The sequence below is a fragment of the Corapipo altera genome, unplaced genomic scaffold (genome assembly GCF_003945725.1).
Source record: "Corapipo altera isolate COAL_440 unplaced genomic scaffold, ASM394572v1 22b, whole genome shotgun sequence".
NCBI classification, from domain to species: Eukaryota; Metazoa; Chordata; class Aves; order Passeriformes; family Pipridae; genus Corapipo; species Corapipo altera.
In genome coordinates this window covers 7243911-7261731 of record NW_020884876.1, presented here as the reverse complement: position 1 = coordinate 7261731, position 17821 = coordinate 7243911, and the positions used below count along the sequence as shown (strand labels likewise).

General features: G+C 38.7%; 1 protein-coding gene across 3 annotated transcripts in view; it reads left to right on the top strand.

The window, feature by feature from the left end:
• The window catches only part of TLR3 (toll like receptor 3), a 35259-nt gene that overhangs the window by 10659 nt on the left and 6779 nt on the right, over positions 1-17821 (top strand). The window contains exons 2-3 of one of the 3 annotated variants that reach the window (XM_027636063.1): positions 7687-7744; positions 16504-16952. In XM_027636063.1, the coding sequence (XP_027491864.1) occupies positions 16512-16952 (441 nt within the window). In that variant the 5' untranslated portion in view covers positions 7687-7744; positions 16504-16511. Of the gene's footprint in view, positions 1-7686; positions 7745-13555; positions 13665-16503; positions 16953-17821 lie in introns of those variants that run through there. The other 2 variants (XM_027636061.1, XM_027636062.1) reach the window with 2 other exon arrangements.

The following is a 17821-nucleotide window of genomic DNA, read 5'->3' as shown; positions in this document are numbered from 1 at the left end:
GGCATTTTTCTTTAAAACAGGCTGACAACTTGAAAAAGTGTGCTGTAAATTAAAACAGCTCATCCAAGCAGCTGTAAATTGCATGACTAGCACTTACTCAGCAAATGACTTCCTGTGGACCTCACTGACCTTGTCAATATTGTCAGGGGCATGGTTTCAGATGGAGAGAAATTGCTTTTGAGTGGTTGCTCTGAGAATGTACAAATAAGCATGTCTGTAAAGGGAGGCATGAGATAATTTAAAAATACATGAGAAGTTTTAAAGCATAGGAAGAACATACAAAAATTTTCTGTGCAATTGGTGTTCCTGATCCACAGCTTTCTTCCTTGTCTTGCTGTTTTGTGTTTAAAGCTATAGCTTTAAGAATCATTATTTAAAAAAAACCCAACAATCTCAGCTAGTTTGGAGGGAAGGTCATTCATTAGCTGTCATATTTATGTAAGAGCTTCCAGTTGTCAAATTAATTGGACTAACATGCAAAATAAGGCTTTCTCAGCCCAAAGTTTAACTCCTGATGTAAGGTCAATCTAAAGCCCAGTTCAGTTTTTCTGGGAATCCAAATCATGTGTGTTTCATGGTTGCAGTCAGTAATACTGCTGAGATGTGCTGCTCTGCAGTAGATTCCTTTTTGTACTTGTTTACCTTAAAGTAAATAATGCCTACTGAAAAGACATTATTTCAAGGCATAACACTCATTTTAGGTTTAAAACCCTGGATTCTGTGAAATTATCCTTTTATTTTTTTCCTGATAACTATTTGTAGCAAAAAATCATCCAGGTACCTTAATAGAAAATGCAAATAAGATTTGAAAACATTTATTTTTAAGTTTGTAGATAGTTTGTCTGTCTCACTCATTTTTTTAAAAATTCTTTTTTTGCGATTTACCTTTGACCTTGTCTTACAAGGTAGACAAGTTACAAGATTGTACTTTGAACTGTCTTCTTCTTGATAGAAGTGATTTTATTGGCACTTCAAAGGATTTGTTGTCTCTTACCTATTGTTTCCGGAGTATCTACTGTAATAGCCTTGGTAGTAGAAATGATTTGGAAGTTAAGCAGTGTAGCTCAAGGAAGCACCATTTGATTCAGATAGTTTTGCTACATGCTTAGATACTCCATTGCTGTGACTTAGGTAAGCCAGCTCAATGCTGTTGCACAGCTTGAAGTGTTCCTGGACTATAGAACTTGCAAGGACTATAGAACGTGCCCTCTGGATCTTTTGCATATTTTTTGAAATTTCCAATTTGGATCTTTTAACAAGGACAAACACTATGGTAATGTCCAGATTTAAAAGGTTGTCAGGTGCTACATAACTGCAGATACTGTCTGTGCTAAAGGACTTAAAACCTAATTTACACAACACTCAACTGCCTGTCACAGTCACTTCAATGGAACGAGAGAGGATGGAGAAAATAACAATACAAAAATCTGCTTACAGAAGCTGTTAAGGCCTCAAGTTTCATGGTCAGTTCACTTTTGATACAGGTGGGAAAAATTTCATAGGAGGAACTGATTTGGAGAACTAAGGAGATTCTAGGCTGTTGATTCCTGAATGCATGCACAAATGCAGCTAATAATATGTAGTATATTCTATCTGCAGGTGCCTAAGTTTTCTCTAAAAATGAAAAACAAATTTCACCTCTCCCTGTAGGATAGGGAAAATGATAAAAAATAGTAAAATAGCCAGTCCAGGCTTATACTGTAGGACAACATCAAAGAATAGAATTCCTTATCATCTGCATACTATTTGCAATACAATTTGCTCTTACTGTCATCTGTAACCAAACTAATAACATGACTTCCTACTGACATTGTTTGGGACAAAAGTATTAAATAAAAATTATTCATCACTTCTACCTTCCATTCACGTCTTCTTAAATGTAGAAACCTGTATTGAAATTTAAGGACAAAAATATTACACTACCTATACTGCCAATTCAAAACAACCTATCATTACCATGTATGAATAAATTTCATAGTTGGCTTTGATGAACAGTGTAAAGGCCTAGACTCCAATACCAGTGTTCCTACATTGTGAACTTTCATATTTGGTGTTCAGACCTGCCTGCTTCTACAAATTAGCACAAGTATTCAGAAAAGAAAAGCAGGTCAAAGGCATTTTAGTAAGGCATATATCATGGCAGTAAGCAATGTAGGCAGATAAAAGAGACACTTAGCTGAATCACAAAAGAAATTTGTCTGTTGCCAAAAAAAAAGCCTCTCAAGTGCTTGCAAATTTCTGGTTTGTTTTTTGTTTGTTGGGTTGGTTTTTGGTGGTTTGTTTGGGTTTTTTTTTTCATAATTGCAAATAATCAGCTGCCAAAAAATCATATGATAAATAGTTTGCGGGCATTCTTGAGGAAGGTTAAGGCTTGTATCTTAGGAAGAATAGCCATGTTTTTTTAGGTATCTCAGCACTGTCACGATGACGCATCTCTGAATTTTGTGGGACTTTGTTATAAAGCTGTTAAAATGCGGTTCTGGCCATATGTTACTCCTTATGTTATTTGGATAAAATTCTGGTAAATTCAGTAGCAGCAGGTGGCTTATGAGCAATGATTGCAACACACATACCAGATCCTATAAGGCTCTGGTCTTGGCTTCTTTTTTTTTTTTTTTTTTTTTTTTTTGCAGCTGAATAAAATGATTTATTCCATGTGTATTAAATGTTCAGTTATTAAGGATATGACCGTGGATTTTCTTGTAATTCTAAATTTAGTTCAACAAATTGAGTTGTGCCAGCCACATAGCCCTGATTCTGAACCAGTTGCAGGATCAGTCTTTAGGTTACAGGTTTCCTATAAGGACCTTTGGACTTCATGAGCTCCTTTATGAGTATGTACCAATTTCTAAATAGAAACCAACCGGTTCATTTGTATTTTGCAGAAAGTTACTGCTGGCATCTAGTGGTGTTCTTGGAGAGGACAAAAAACTGACAAATTTGACTGCTTCATGAGCAAGTGCAACTGCTAACCTGATACTTCAATGCTCACTTCTCAAAATCTAATAAAATGTCACATTTCCTGTTGTAAACAGCTTTCTTTGAGGGGTGGGGGGGGAGTTTGGGGGGTGAGACAGAGGAGTGGGAGTATAGTACAAATAGCAACCCTATGCTTTTCAAATGATTTTACTGTCACACAGAAAAGGTGATCTAATGCACTTCTAATTTTCTTATAATTAAAGTACCTAAAATATAATATTTCTCATCATTCTGTTATTAGTTCAGTTGCTAAAGAGCACAGTGTAAAAACATTTAAAAAGTATTCTGGATTATTTTTTTATCAATCTATTTATACTTCAACTATTAGCCATAATGAAGCAGTGACTAATAGTTTCAAGTCCCAAAATCTCAAGGAATTTCAATGAACCTATTCAGTATTTACTTATGTATTTAGCCATGTAGTACTATACAGGATCAAATCTACTGTCTTCCCTGTCTCCTATGATTTCTCCAGTGCGTTTAGCTGAAAGTTTGTTTTTTTCCCAGAACTGTTAACACAAGGAATTCAAAACAGAAAAGATGCATATTATCCATTGTCTGTTAACAAAGTACTGTAAGGAAGATTACTTCCAAAGTACATTCTTACAAGCTGTAGAAATTGCAGTTCTAGAGTTTGGGGGATACAAATAACTGTTTTGAGACATTTATCTGTATATACATACAACTGTTTTCATTATAGGTACAGATATTAGGTATATAAAGATGCTGAACCTCAATTGAAGGGAAATTAATTTGATTTATGGTCCTGTTTATGTAGATAGATGATTGTCATCTTACAAAGTGTTTCCCAGAGTTATCAGGAGCAGCCCAATATGAAAAACATCATACAACATCTAACTTGTGTGGTGGAATTAAAAGGAAAAGTCAAGGTGAAGTCATTTTTAGGGAACCCAGAATATGTACTTCCCCAATATGAATTAGACCTTACGCTTGACATAGCCATGCATGCTGGGCTGAAGGAGGTTACTTAGATACGCTGAAACTTCATTTCTTACCAAAATTCATGGATGTCCAAATAGTTGGAGCTATTAGCTAGACAGATGCAGATGATGGCAGAATTATAATTGTGGACTTAATCTTTGGCAATTAATAAATTCCTGACTAGTTTTGTTTATTCCATTGACCATTTTTAAGGCAAAGATGCCATTCTTTGCCCTGTACATGTTATAGACAGTCCCATAACAAATTTTCTTATTGCAATGTCAATGTTCTCACTCCTGTACTTTTCCTGTGTAATATTCTGTTTGCTTTTCGATTTTTACTGCAGGTTTTAGGTTCATTACATTGTGGGTAATGTTTTGTGGTCTGGGATAGTGGTCTGTGCTGATGTTCTGTGGATCCTTCTGATCAAGATTGTTTTTGAAGAGTTTGTAAAAGCAGGAAGCAGGTCTCAGTGACATGGACTGTCACTTCCAGGTTTTATTTGGCAAGATTCTCTGCAGAATGTATATCAGCTCTTGCAGAATCTTTTTAGCTCTCAATATCTTTTTTAATTAACAATGATCAGCAATTGGATGCACAACAAAGTTTCAAATGGATATTAACAAGTCATTAGACAGATCTCTGTGGTGACCTTCGTCATCTTCCATATTTCCTAGCAGTGAATGGTAAATCCTTACTTCTGGTAAATTACGTCAGAATCCACCCAATGAAACCTCCCGGGGGCAAAATGTCAATCTTAGATGGAATTTTATTATATGTTCTCTTCTGATTCCTGATCCTTATGATTCCTAAGTTTCTGTCTGCCTGGGATGAAGTCTCATTACTACAGCAGGGACCCATATTTTAAGTGTATAATTTCTGTATCTCATTTTCCATTCTTTGCATAGATGCACAATACACTGGAAGATTTCTTTTTGCCTTCACTGCCCATTTATATTATCATCAAATACCCTCTAATATTTGAGAAAATGGAAACCCAACAGATAATCAGTTTCCAATGTTACAGACATGCTGTTTCAGTTGTGCTAAACAGAGAGGTGACTCATACTTTCTTAACATTGTTCTTCAGTTTTAACTTTCCCTAATGCAAATTAGTCCGAATGTTATGCTGTTATTTTGTTAAATTCCCCACTGGATCAAAATTATAGCCAAGTTACTGAGGCATTAGGAATTAAATTCCCTTATCAGTATTGGCTAATGGAGAACAACACAGACATTACCATGCATGGGACCATATTTATATGCAAATGTCTATCTGTATTTGCAAACAAATATTTCCAAATTTATTTTGTATGCTCAAAGCATTAAGCTCTAGGCAAAAAGAAACTGATCCCAGTGAATGCATTTTGTGCAATATAGAAAAAAATGGTAATAGTCTCTAATTTCTAGACATTGACTCAAGCCCGGTGCTTTACATTTTGGTTTTAAAATGTTTTCTTGGACCTCAGCTTTTGTAGATACATTGCTGTTCAAAACAGTCATATTTTAATACATAAAACTTGTCTTACAAATTCAATGGAATTGTAAATGCGTATCAACTGTTAAACCTAGTATTTTTTTAGCCAGTTACAATAAGACATACTTCTCTATTTTTTGTTCCTTTGTTCTGGCTAGGAAAAGGAATCGAAAGATATTGTTCCATGCTTTATTTATAGATAAAAGCTTTCACAATCTTAATCTTAGAAAAGCAACAGATGCTTCAACTCTGCAGATAAATTTAGTAATAATCTAATGCACAAGTGTTCGGATTCTGTCCTCAGATTTTAATCTAACAAGATTACAGTCAAAGCCTGTTAGTTTTTCTAGCAGTTATGATCGACCTTTCTTTTTTTTCTTCTCAGTGAACAATTTCCTAACTTTCTCTGTTCCTCTTGCAAAGAATGGGCTACAATGGTGCTGTTGACAATGGACCTAAAAGAGCTGTTGATTGGATTCAAATAGCTGTTGTGTTCACTTTGATTCAGAATGAAAAATTTTAATTTTAGACACCTGTAGAAGTTTTATTTTAAGAACATTGAATCATGTTACTTCATCATATACATTTACTCAGTTCATAATTTTGTCTTATATTTGTTACATTTAAAACATACAGGCCCCATTTACCATTACTAAAATAAACTACTTCTAGATATCAAAATTTAATTAGAAAGTTGAAATGATTTGGTATTTCTTCTTCAAAAACTTTGTCCAAATATTTGTTCCTTTAAAACATCTGGTTTTCTAAGGACCGTTACAATTGCTTTGACTGTCCTGCCCAACAAACCAAAAACTATAACTAAAATCATATTTTGTTGCTTTTAGTAGCTAATCTAAGACAAATTAAAAAAAAAATCTTGTTGGGAGCAATGTGCAATTATCCTTGAATCCTTCACAATAAAACAAAGCATTGCCAAAAATCGCACACAATTAATAGAACATACAGAAGCAAGATCATCTGTCTGAAGTCCACTAGCACCATGTAAACAGTGATATTTCCATAAGGCTCACAAGGAATATTCACTACTTTTAAAAGCATGTTCATGATTTGACTGCTAGCTAGTAAGTGAAATTAGATGCAGCAATTTATATATGTGGCTGCTGTGATACACCCTAGAAACTTTTTAATACCTGGCAGTTGATAGTGTCTCCTTTCGTACCACTGAAGTCAGGTAGGGTTGAAAATATATTTATTTCGGTGAGGAAAAAAATAACCTAAAGAATAACTTATTGCTACTATTTCCATATTTTTATGACAGACAATAGAAAATAGGTGTGGACAAGACATGTACTGGGGCCATTGTATTTGAAGTTAGCTGTCAGCACAGCCAATTATTTCTTTGGGGTAGGGAAGTAAAAAGGGTGGTTTATCTAGATGTGTTTGCATATTTATTCACTACTGTGCATCTTACCTTCTGTGAGCTCCAAGTGAATCTGAGCATTTAGGGCTTTGAGGCCACAGTGACTACTCAGGAAAAAAAATCTGTGCAAAAAGATACTGGGTATAACTGAATAGATATTTTAGTAAATGGAAAGATAAAATGCAGTAGTGGCTCTTTTAAATACAGCTTATCTTCAGAAGCTAGAGGCTACACTGCCATCAAAGGCATAGCCTTTGGTGGGAAAATATTCCTAAAAGTGGAAGGCTTGTCCTAGTGTTGGTTATCTGTGTTGCAAGCATGAATGTAAATCAAATGATGGAATTTCTTCTTTATTATTAAAGTTTGCTGCATTCACAGTGAAACCATTTAGCATGGGAGCCACTGTATATGATCTGCACTAGGATATAGATTTGCTGTTCAAAATATATCATAAAAACATAAATGAAAATTTGCCAAAAAAAGGGGGAACATCAAAAAAAAGGAAGTGATTCTGAAACTAGACAATTAAATTCTGCGGGGAGATGCTGTTAAATAGAAACTACTGTACATCAAAATATGCATGCTTAATTGAGAAAACTGGAAAAGAACAAGATTTTAAGAAGACTGTCACCTTTTGGGGAGAGTTCCTAGAGGTAGAAAAATATTTCCACAATACAAAGGTATCCAATTCCTAAATCCTAACTTCTTTACTACGTCAGTATGAAAAAAAGCTAAAACATTTAATAGGAAAAAAAATATATACATAAATCCAGTGCTGCAAACATGAAACATCGAGATACCTCTTTTAAAAAATGTTGACATAATGGAGTGAAATGTTTTGACCTTCTAACCCTGTCTAAAAGGTTAACTTAAAAGTGACTAACTTCTCATTTCTCTGGCTCCACAGTTCTCTCTTTGGTATTAGAATTCCCTGGATGGAAAGTAAAGGCACTGACACAGTACATGTATGAGTAGTGATGCATCCTTGTTGGAGCAGTGGAACATGCAGAGAAAAAGGTTGCAAAGGCTGCCTTTGTAACTGTCATAAAAAAGAGAGGAGAGGTGGTTTTGAACAGGAATCCATCCTAGAGCTGAAATCTTAGTTCTCTAACTCGCCTCCTGGCTACGCTAAGTAAAGCAACCTAATTGTACTGAAATGAGCTATCATAAATTGGGCCAGAATTTTTCAGATGTGATCTGTTCTGCTCTGATAATGTCACTTATTCTGCAGGTGCAGTTGATCTTTACAGTCAGTGCAACACATCAGAAAAGCGTACACCATGGTGTCAAAGCTGATGAGCAAATGCAGTTTATCTGTGCATGTTCACTGGCATTTTGCATGTTATCTTCAGGTAACAAACACTTAGCCAGAGCCACTGCTCATGGCTGGCTACTAGGTAGCTTAAATCTCAAACAATGTCTGGAGTTCCCAGCTACGTGCTCAGGTCATGTTAGCAGCTTTTATTCACAAACATTTTTTTAACTCCACAAAACGAATATAAAAGAAGTGCATGGAAACAAATTCTCCTGTCTTTGAGGTTTGGGAGAATGCTAATGAACACAGTCTGCCTGCCAGCCCTCAGGTACCCTTTTCCACATTTGTGTCAACTCTGAGCCTGATCTCTTGTTGGGCTTTCTGGACAGTCTGGACTCAGAGATGTTTCTCAGATGTGCTGATTCAGACTCAACATGCCTGGAAAAGCTGGAGAAAGAGATCTTCGGAGAAACAAATTCCATATCAACCTCCATCTCTCCTCCTTTGGGGTCCCCATCAGCTAAGCTGGAGGCCATTAATGAATTGATAAGGTTTGATCATATATATACAAAGCCCCTAATACTGGAGATTCCTGTTGAAGCAAGCAACCAAACCAATATGCTAGTGAAAATTGAGAAAGAATCTCTCTCTTCATCTGAAGACAAGGCTATCCCTGAGGACCCAGCATCTGTGAAGGAAGAACCTGTAGACAGTTTCATGCCTGAACTGGGCATTTCTCATTTGCTTTCTTCTCATCCTAGCCTTGAAGCCTCAAACTACTTGTTGGATGCCTGTAATGACTCTGGGTATGAAGGATCCCTGTTGCCCTTCAGTGATGTCCTCTCCACTTGGCACTGACCACGTGTGGGAGAATAGCTTTGCTAGTGAACTCTTTTCCCAGCTGATCAGTGTTTAGCTTGGTAGTGTTAACTCCCCTTGGGTAACATATGCCCCTTTGTGATGTGTGTATGGGGAAAATCAAGTGTATTCAGAAAAGTGTTGCTCTCTTCTACTCATGCTAGTAGATGGAGTGATGGTATGAAAAAACATAGGGTGTCCTGCCCTGCCCCTCCATCAGTGTTGGCTTATGAGCGAGGAAACTTGGTTTCTCAATAACTTGCTAATTCTATATGAACCTGAAAATGTTAATTTTGTTTTACATTTAAAATTTTAACACCAAAAACTGCAGTGGGATACTTATGTATAGACAACTGGAGTAAAACTTTAATAGTCTCTACATCTTACAGCTTTACTATGTAAATGCTTGTTTTCCATGTGCTATGTAGAGTTGCTTTCTCCATTCAATATTTAACTGTATTGGTGCAATTAAAATGCAGTGCAGCTCACTGACCCTTTTTTGCTTTAGATCTCAGTGGGGAGGGGGGAGTATCTGGGCCTTCCAGAACTTAAGTTTAGGTTCCTCAGTGTCTCATTCCACCAAAAGGCACTGATAAGCAGCACTTGCACAGTGTCTGTAGCTGGATGCTGTAGCGGCTTCTTCTCGATGTGGTGCAGGGGTTTGTGTGAGGGCCAGAGCTGCTAGTGCAAAACCTTCAGCCTCAATAAGGAAAGTGGGTGGCAGGAGCTTGAAATCTGAATAAAGTCACAGTGGTGTCACCCTGGTGTGGCCAGTAATGCCAACCAAAATGCTCAGTTGGAGGGGAGGTGGGGGCAAGACAGATATGGGGTGAAAAAGGTGCAGATTCTGTGTTAGCACAGGATATTCTGAAGCATCAAATGAACTTCACAGAGAGAATTTCAAATATCACGGCAGGGCTCTCTGTTGTCCACATCCATTTAAACCAACACCACAATATTAAAAACACTTGAAGAGACAGAAGAAACTGAAATTTTATACTGAGAGAGCTGTCACAGGTTTTTGCACAGCTGCTCTTAGTTTCAGTGCTATTTCATGTTTTGAATCCAATTTTGACAAAAATAACTTGGGGTGGGGAGGGAAGGAAATGGGGGAAGGAATGAGAGGGCTTTGGTCACTAACATTGAAGGAGATAGGACTTGGATTACGAGCTTCTTGTAATAAAGCATTCCATCTGAATAGTGGATAGAAATAGAGACCACAGCTATGCAATGTAACAAATTTAGATTAAATACGCGAGTAGTCAGAGAATAGGTTGCTTTACTTTCAATCTGGCAAATAGGGATGACTGCAACAGGACCCTTAGTATCAAATAAATTGTTGTGAGTCCAAAAAGAAAACAGAAGTGAGGATTTGATCCATGGTTTTGCATTACTTTTGTTACCATTATTGGAATTTCATAGGACATTAAATTAATTTCTTAACTAGTGGAATAGATGAGTAAACAGAGTAATTGATGGAACTGTCTCTGTGCAGTGCTGAAGTATGTGTAGGCAATGTGTGTGTTGCTGTGAATTTGACATTTGGGACTGAGTCACTGCAGGCACAGCCCGTTCCTGTACGAGGCTCCTGCTTATTTTTGTGTCTTCAGGAGCTGATCCCAACTGTAGGGTAAAGTGGAAGTTTTAGTGCCATGCATAGTCTTCTCTATCTCAGGTTATCAATGATGTTTCACTTGTGATGGTTTAGCATTAGAGTTGTATTTTCTGTGCACCTTAAAAAAAGCTACAGTGACTAAACTGTAATAATACAGTAAGAAATGGTGTCCCAGCAAAATGGCTTCATTTAGCATTCAAGAACCTGCCTGGAAAACTTTAATATCCACTCATGTGTATTGGCAAAGAACGTGTCTCCAGCCTTTACGTTTAAAGGCGTAGAAATTCTGTCTTTAAGAACTTTGAGGGGAACAAGAAGGCCAAAACTGAAGGAGTAAGAAGTAGCATAGGGTTCAAAGACATGTTACTACCTGATACCTGCACAATTTTAGGTACTTTGACAGCAATGCTTATGCAGTTGCTTTTGTTTTTTTTCATGCTAGCTCAGATTAAGATACAGCAACATTAACTGCCAGGATGAGGAAGAGTGGTAAACTGCTTAAGAGAGAAACTTGTGCTCATTGTATCATGTTTCATGAGGAAAATGTGACCTTTGTTTGCAATGAATAAGGAAGTTTATGGTTCTTACATTCAGCTTTTGATACACATTATAAAGGCAGGGCCTGGTATCATATGCACACTTCATAGTGACTAAATCCAAGAACTCAGCAAGATTCGGCTTAAACTGAAGACCAAAGTAGGGTCACCTAATTCACGAAATTATAGAGGCAGAGAAAACCAGTTTTCTTTAACAAAGACACCTGAAACACACGGAAAAGCTGTCTAGGCAGGAAATGGTTGAAGGCAATTTATTAAGCTGAAGACAAAAGTTGGTTGGAAGCACTGAGACCTGCTACCTCCATGTCTGACAGACATTGAAGTCCAACAGCTGTATGTGAATGGCACACTGAAAGAAATATGAATACATGCAAGACATGGCCATCTTAAGCAAAAAATCCTGTACCAATTGTCAGTCTTGCTTATGCTTAAGCCTTCAGCAAGAAAAACCACCAGCAAATCCACTTTTGTAAAGAACTGCTTCAGAGAATGAAACTTCTTGAGAATGAAACAAATGATACCTCTGCTGCATATGACTCTCCTTTGTTCTTAAGCCAGTCAAACTGCAGTTCTTAGCTCTTAGGCAAGGTTCTCCTCCAGTAATTATTCTGAGTCAGTGGTTTAAGAAAGATCAGGGCCCACAACTTTGAGATTTTAAATTGCTTTGATTCATTTGAGTAGTTGTTGGTGGTTTGAACCAGCATCTTGAGTAAAGTGCAGTTTGATAGCTGCACATGTAAGCTTTTTTGAGTACCCTGTAAACTTAATTCAACTTACAAGCCTCCCTTAGAGTAGCCAAGTGTTTCGAAGCCAAGGCTGCGCCCACAGCAGGGGCAGATAGCAGTGGGGGCACAGATTCCCTTTTCTCCTCTGTCACTGCAGCAGCTGCCCGTTGGCACTGACACAGAGCACTGTGATCCTCAGAACCACCCGTGGGCATTAGGCAAAAGGTACGGAATGTGTGGTATGGAGCAGAAAGCTGCTGCCTTCTGCTGGAGGAGTAACTCCCCTGCAGCATGTCCTACTTCTGCAGGCAGGGAAAGCATGTCTATCCTGGGGCTAAAAACACCTCCAGGCGGGGAGTAATCAGACATTGGAATGGGCTGCCCAGGGAGGTGGTGGATTCACTGTCCCTGGAGGTTTTTAAGATGAGACCGGATGTGGCATTTAATGCCATGATCTAATAACCATGGCAGTGTTGGATCAAGGGTTGGACTTGATGATCTCAGAGGTCTTTTCCAACCCAGTTGATTCTATGATTCTATGAATCTATCAAGGTTTAACTGTGAAATGGGAATGAAAGAGGCTTTAGAGCCTTTCAGCTCCAAAGGAACTTGGTTCTGGTCTCAGTTTGTGTCTCAACTCCAAGAAAAAATACTAATTTATATTCAGCAGTTGCTGAAAGAATTCAGAGAACAGAAGCTGGAAGTAAGGGCCCTAACCTCTTTGTTACCCAGCCTACCTCCTGGGCTCCACAGCAAATCTCTCAATAGTCCCAGATTTAATGTGATATAGGGTAGAAACCAGCACAAGTTCCCTCCCTCCCCAGAGCTCCTGATGGGCAGGCAGTTAACACACTGCTGCAGGCTTTCAAACACTTTCAGTGAATAAATAGATCCCAATTTATTCTTTCCTGTGTTAGTCTGCAGCTACCCAGTCTTCACTCAAGAGGGGACAGCACAACTACTGAAATATGTAAGGCAAACTGAGGTGTTGGTGTGTCCTAAGTACAGCTGGATGAGCCCTGCAGAGGATTCATCAGTGCCAGTGTAGCCAAAGCAGTAGCACTTCTTGTCACATCCACAGGCCTATACTGAGGAAATCCTCTCCAGGAAAACTGATGGACAGGCCTTTGGGAAAGCAGGAACACAGGAATTCATAAACAGTATGAAAAGCTACAACTGAAACTTTCGCTTGGACTTTTCAAAACATTTTTTTTAAGATAAAAAATATTTGATTATCTCTCTTAAAAATGAAATATATTACTCTTTCACATAAAAAAATTCTCTTTTAAAAAGGAATATTTTACATGGCTCTCTAGGTACCATTGGTGATTTGTTTCTACATTAAAAAAGTAATATTCCTCTGTCAGTAATCTGTTGTTCAGGGTATCTGCTTTCGGGGTGTGTCCACGAGGATTTTCAGAGACACTGGAAACAGCTAGGAATAAATTGTAATCGAGTTTTAAGCAGGATTGCGTGATGCTGCTGGTGTTCATCTGTGACACGTCTGTGCACTTAAATCGGTTTCTGTCAGCCATCACAAGTGGCAGCGCAACTCTGAGCCACCTCCACCTTTGGCACCTCCGAAACCTTTCAGCCCCGGGCAGCTGGATGCGGCAGGGGGGGCAGGGGCTGCGGAGCTCCTAGGCTGCGGAGCTCCGGGGCTCCGGGACCGCCCGTCCCGCGGCTGTCGGGGCTGCCGCCCCTCCCCGTCCCGGAGCCGGCCCGGCCGCTCGTCCCGCTTCCCACGCCGCGCCTGGCCACAATTTCGGTTTCACTTCTTCCGGCTCTGGGCAGAGTGCTTCCTCATGGTTTTCGTGGGCTCAGGAACTCGTGCAGTGGCAGGATGCTTCCAGACTAAAGAGGATAAAGCCCCAGGTGAGTGGGTAAAATTCTTTACTTCATAGTAATAAATGTGGATATCGAGGTGCAAAGGCAAAGTGCTGCTCAGGAGTTTAGATGATTTCTTTGATCTTGCGTTTCTCTTAACTTTCAAGCCAAGTCGGTGCCACTGAGTGTGCTTTGGTGCTTGTGCCCGGATATGGGTCCCCAGCAAGCAGAACATATTTTTGTGTTTTTAAAGAAAAAGCAACATAGGTACAGTGGGAAAATCCCTCCCTGGGAGATGCTGAATGCTTTCTTGCTAAATTCTCCAGTTTTTAAAGTTCTTGCTCATAACGTTAAAACTGTAGTTCTGTCTTTTGACTATCTGTAAAAGTGTCCTTTAAGTCTGATAATGGGTGTGTGCTTTCTTCACTAGACCCCCCCCGTCAAAGCTAAAACACATAAAACTGACTCCAGATTTCCTCCAAGAAAAAAACAGAAAAAGGCAGCCCATCGGGCCTTGCTGGAAGTCAGCCAAGAATTCCCTTTTTGTGATTGTGCAATACATTTCTTGTGCCTTTCAAACTTGGAGAGGAGCTGGCAACAACTGCTGCAAAGCCTGGCAGCTATCTGATCACCCTAAAACAAACCCTGAGACAGATGCAGACCAGGATGCAAGCTTCTGTCACAGACAAGCTTCCCTTTTGTTTTCCTTAGCGTTTCCAGCAGCTAGGGTGCAGAGGAATGAGGTAGGACAAGTGGGCCTTTATTTTCCTCAGCTATAGGGACACGGGTGCTGTGTCTGGCAGCAGCTGTAGCAGGCCAAGCTGCCTGCAGGACCAACAGATTCAGTTGCTGTCCCCACCCCTTCCCTGTTTGCCAGTGGTGAGCAAGTGGAGAGCCAGGTTGTGTGAGCTGCAGGACTTGGGTCCGGCCAACATGCGGTAACCAGCAGGGAATTGTCTTTCATTAAGGTTTAAGTCATCCTTTGCAGTCCTTTGTGTAAGCCTTTGCTATGCTTTAGGTCTGTCTATCCCTCGCTTGTATCCTCACTTCCATGGGATTTTACTAATGTCTATCCTTAGATGGTCAGATTGCTCTCACAGTGGCACTCACAAGGTTCCCCTCTGGCCACTATAATGTGACTTTTTGTCCTAAAGTGTGCCCTCTGAAAAGGCAGGTCAGCTATGGAGCCAAACTCTGCTGAGGTCTGACCTTCTAAACTCCTGCCTGGCTGCAGGTTGCAGTGTCAGTTCTTTAGAGTGTCTTGTTATTTTAGTGGAAACTTGTCTCTTTAGAAAACATCAGTTCTGAAGGATTCTTCTTTTTCTATACAAATGTGCTGGTTTAATTTCTTGTCTCATTTCTTGCTTTATTGTTTGCTATTGTGTAATACTCTAAGGTGCTCAAAGCTTGATCATGTTAATTAAACACAGGTTCTAAGAAAAAGAAAAGGGGAACTGTAGAACTAAGAAAGCTCATATTCCTGGGATTTAGTCTTTTGAGAAGCTCTTCCTGTTAAGTCTAGGAAGGTTAAATTACCAACTATAGACTGTTTTGTACTGGGGCACTAATACCATTCTCTAGCTGGGAGAGCCCATGATACTGAGATTTTAACTCACTGGTTAATTGAGGTTGGCAGGTAGGTTCCAAATTTATTGGCAGAAGGCAATACAGATATGTGTGAATTGAGATTGTGGAGACACTTATAGCTTCAGGGTTGAAAGTATAAGCTTTCTGTTTTTAAAAAAAGAAAAAATTGAAGAAAGGAACCTAAGCTTACTGTTCTCTGCTAAAGCATGGAAAAAACATTCTGGCAAGCACTCACAAAGTATTTGTTCTCCCTCTACTAAAGATCAATTCTGTAGAGAATAATATGAAAGGTACATAGAACTCTTCATTAGCAGAAAGGCTATTTATTAGTCAAGCTCTATGACTCAGCAGGCTGGTCAAACCTTTCTGAGTTCTTACAGCTCTATTCTGGTCAGAATTTATGTGGAATTAATTTTCTTCCTTATCCAGTAAAGCTGCATTACTAGATCACCAGGTGAATTTAAATCTAATGGATGCTATATGAAAATGAACAAAATGTGAAAAAGCCTGAGATTCATTAGAAATGTAATGACTAAACAGGAAGAGCCATAGAATGGAAAGAGGTTGATACTGTTATGGAAATGTTCAAATGGTCCGGGGTGGGGTATATAAATTTTTAAATGTATAAGTTTTCCTGGAAGTATTTGGATAAATGTATTGAATCTATGAGTAGTGCCTACACTTTGGCTCTTCTCCATTTCTCTGATTAGGTTGGTACAGATTTATTTTGTCTACTCTTACTTTCTCATACACTTTTCTATAGCTTGGTATTCCTTCTTTTGCTATGAGATGGAAAGATGGTTAGAATTTTGTGACTAGCTTGTAAAATGAAAACTGGCAAGAACTGTAAAATGAAGTGGTATATTATGTATTCTTACTGCATATAACTATAAATATTTTATATGTAGTTAAGCTCAGAGCTCAATGATTAACATTAAGGGGCCTGTGTACAATTTATTATATTTATGGTATTTTATGCATGTTAAAGCAATGCAAAATTAATCAGAAAAGGGAAAATGGTTGGAAATTTGCATTGATAGTAGATAAAGTTGGTAGCTTTTTGAACATACCTACTTTTATGTTAGACAATATTATTGCTTTTAAATAAAACTCTTTATTTAGAGAGATATTTAGACATAACTCTTCTGCAGAAACGAATGCTACTTTATGGGTTAAAAACACTGAGTGTTTTCTCAGTATAAAACATACTTTTTGAGCCTGGCTGGCGTAGCCTTCAGTTTAAGATGCAAGTTGAGTCAAATTGATTGTAATTTGCACTGTGTTCATTTTGCCTTTGCAGATAAAATAATGGGAAGTGCTATTTTTTGGTGGAGCGGCTTATCTGTCAGACTCTTGTTTGTCTGCTGGCTGTGTACATCAGTTGGAAAGCAATGTCAGATCCGAAATGAAATGGCTGACTGCAGTCACCTAAAGCTTACTCAAATTCCCTTGGATCTTCCAGACAATATAACAAGTTTGGACATTTCTCATAATCAGCTAAGACAGCTAGGTCCTGCAAATCTGACCAAGTACAGCCAACTGGTTTACCTGAATGCAGGCTACAACAGCATCTCTAAACTGCAACCAGAATTGTGCCAAAATGTGCCCCTGTTGCAGATTCTGAAGTTAGAACATAATGAATTGTTTAAGCTCCCTGACAGAGTCTTTGCTTCCTGCACCAACCTGACTGAACTCAACCTAGGATACAACAGACTAAATATAAAAAATTATCCTTTCAAAACCCTGGAGGTAAGCTTTAGAAATGCACATTTTGATATAAATAAAGTATAAATATGATATAAATAAAGTATAAATAGGGAAATTACTGTATTTTTGCAGGGTGTGTGCATAACAGCTGCCTTTGCATCTGAAAATACCCAACATAAAATCCACAGTTTTTCTAAAGAAGAGGCCTAGTGGCTTTTTCTTTTAAAGCACACAGGAGTTTCAGCCATCCTTATGAATCAATGCTCTCCATTCCTTTTTCCCTGTTGCATCCCTTTGAGGCACCTCTCCATACAGGATATGTGCTGAGAGAACAGCAGCAGCAGCTGATGTACTTGGCAAAGTGGATGGTGTGGAATCTGAGTTGCCTGGGGTCTAAAAGTGGTAGCTGGCCTAGGTTCTCAAGGTTGACGTGTAATTATTCAGACCTTGAAGGCCAGCGCTTAGGTTGAATGTAGTGTCTCTCAGGACTTTAAGAACTGACAGAGAGTAAAAGGGGTTTTATTCTACCTTTGTTTTTCCTGATAGTTTACATGTGGTTAAACACTATTCTCTGGAGCAGAGGTTGGGGGATCAGCACAGGAGGCAGGAAAGGACTATTCCACTGTCTTTGCACCAGGCAGAGAATCATGCAAAAGGAAGAGCCTAAGAACACAGGAAAGTAGAGACACTGTGTGGATACTAATTGTTTTTCAGTGTTCTAATGAGTGTGCATGTTGTTTTGAACAGGTCTGAACTTTTCTGCTAAACACAGTATTCCAGTTCAGTTATATAAAATGTACTTGTTTGCACTGTAGGACTGCTGACTCTCAACTAAATATGAATGCAGTCAGCTTCCATGCTGGGAACAGAACTGAAGTTCTAGCCTTCCTCACTTTGCTGCTGCCACGTTA